The sequence below is a fragment of the Opisthorchis viverrini genome, assembly GCF_000715545.1.
Source record: "Opisthorchis viverrini unplaced genomic scaffold opera_v5_45, whole genome shotgun sequence".
NCBI classification, from domain to species: Eukaryota; Metazoa; Platyhelminthes; class Trematoda; order Opisthorchiida; family Opisthorchiidae; genus Opisthorchis; species Opisthorchis viverrini.
Window position 1 is genome coordinate 495163 of NW_008751701.1, and position 924 is coordinate 496086.

The following is a 924-nucleotide window of genomic DNA, read 5'->3' on the forward strand; positions in this document are numbered from 1 at the left end:
CTCGTTCAGTATCGATACCTTCTACATCCAAGACCAGTGAAATTCGTCAACACCATTGGAGTCGGTGCACTCAGAAGGCATTCGTACGCGCAATTAGACTACAACGGTTTGCTCGCGTGACCAACCGACATTCGGCCATTCGACCTTGACCTTGGTAATGCTCAAAATTTAATCAAAACTCCTGTCTGTTAGTATTTTGATTGTGAGTATCATTCACTGTTATTTTTTTTATTATAAACAATCGATTTGTACTGACCAGAAGAGAAGTTGTTACGATAACAGAGTAAGGCTCATCATTTTGTCCTAGATTCCTTAGAGTTTTCTCGTTTTGAACCATGCGACACACGTGACATTGGTCAATAGCTTACGCATTCGTAAACTGTTCTCTACTGATGGACATGGATACAAAACCTTGGTCTTTTGCTGATTGTGGAAAACCCTCCTGCAAACTGAGCAAACTATGGGTTGCCTTCAACTTTCAGTTGAGGGTGAACGGAACTCGTTCCGTCCTAGTTTATCCAACGGCTACCATACGACCGGGGTCACAGATTAGGCAGTCGATCACTAGGACGGCGGTTGTTGTGGCAGACACATCGTCATCATCATCATCATCATAGACAGCATGACATCAGCATTCAACACCGATTGTTCACTGCCGTACAACCATGATTTATTTGGAAGCCTTATTGTAAAGAAAAGAGTAAAGGTGGAGGGGGAATGGTCCTAGTGCCAGCTTACCACAAGCATTCGAACAGAAGAAACTGAATAGAAAAACTGTCCTCTTCAGTGCTTTTTGGGTGAAAGTATCCTACAAAGAAACGACTGTTTTCGTTGAGGGCACTGGCACAGCTACGTCTGTAAGGAATTGTCTCCAACTTCTGGGTTACTCGTCAGGTGGAAATTTCTTACTTTCAAGTAGCACTG

At 43.2% G+C, this 924-nt stretch overlaps 1 protein-coding gene across 1 annotated transcript in view; it reads left to right on the forward strand.

The window, feature by feature from the left end:
- Positions 1–622: 622 nt before the first annotated feature.
- The window catches only part of T265_03233 (hypothetical protein), a gene marked incomplete at both ends in the record, with an annotated part of 3066 nt that continues 2764 nt past the window's right edge, over positions 623–924 (forward strand). The window contains one exon of the mRNA XM_009167666.1: positions 623–700. Coding sequence (XP_009165930.1) covers positions 623–700 — 78 coding nt within the window. The remainder of the gene's footprint in view (positions 701–924) is intronic.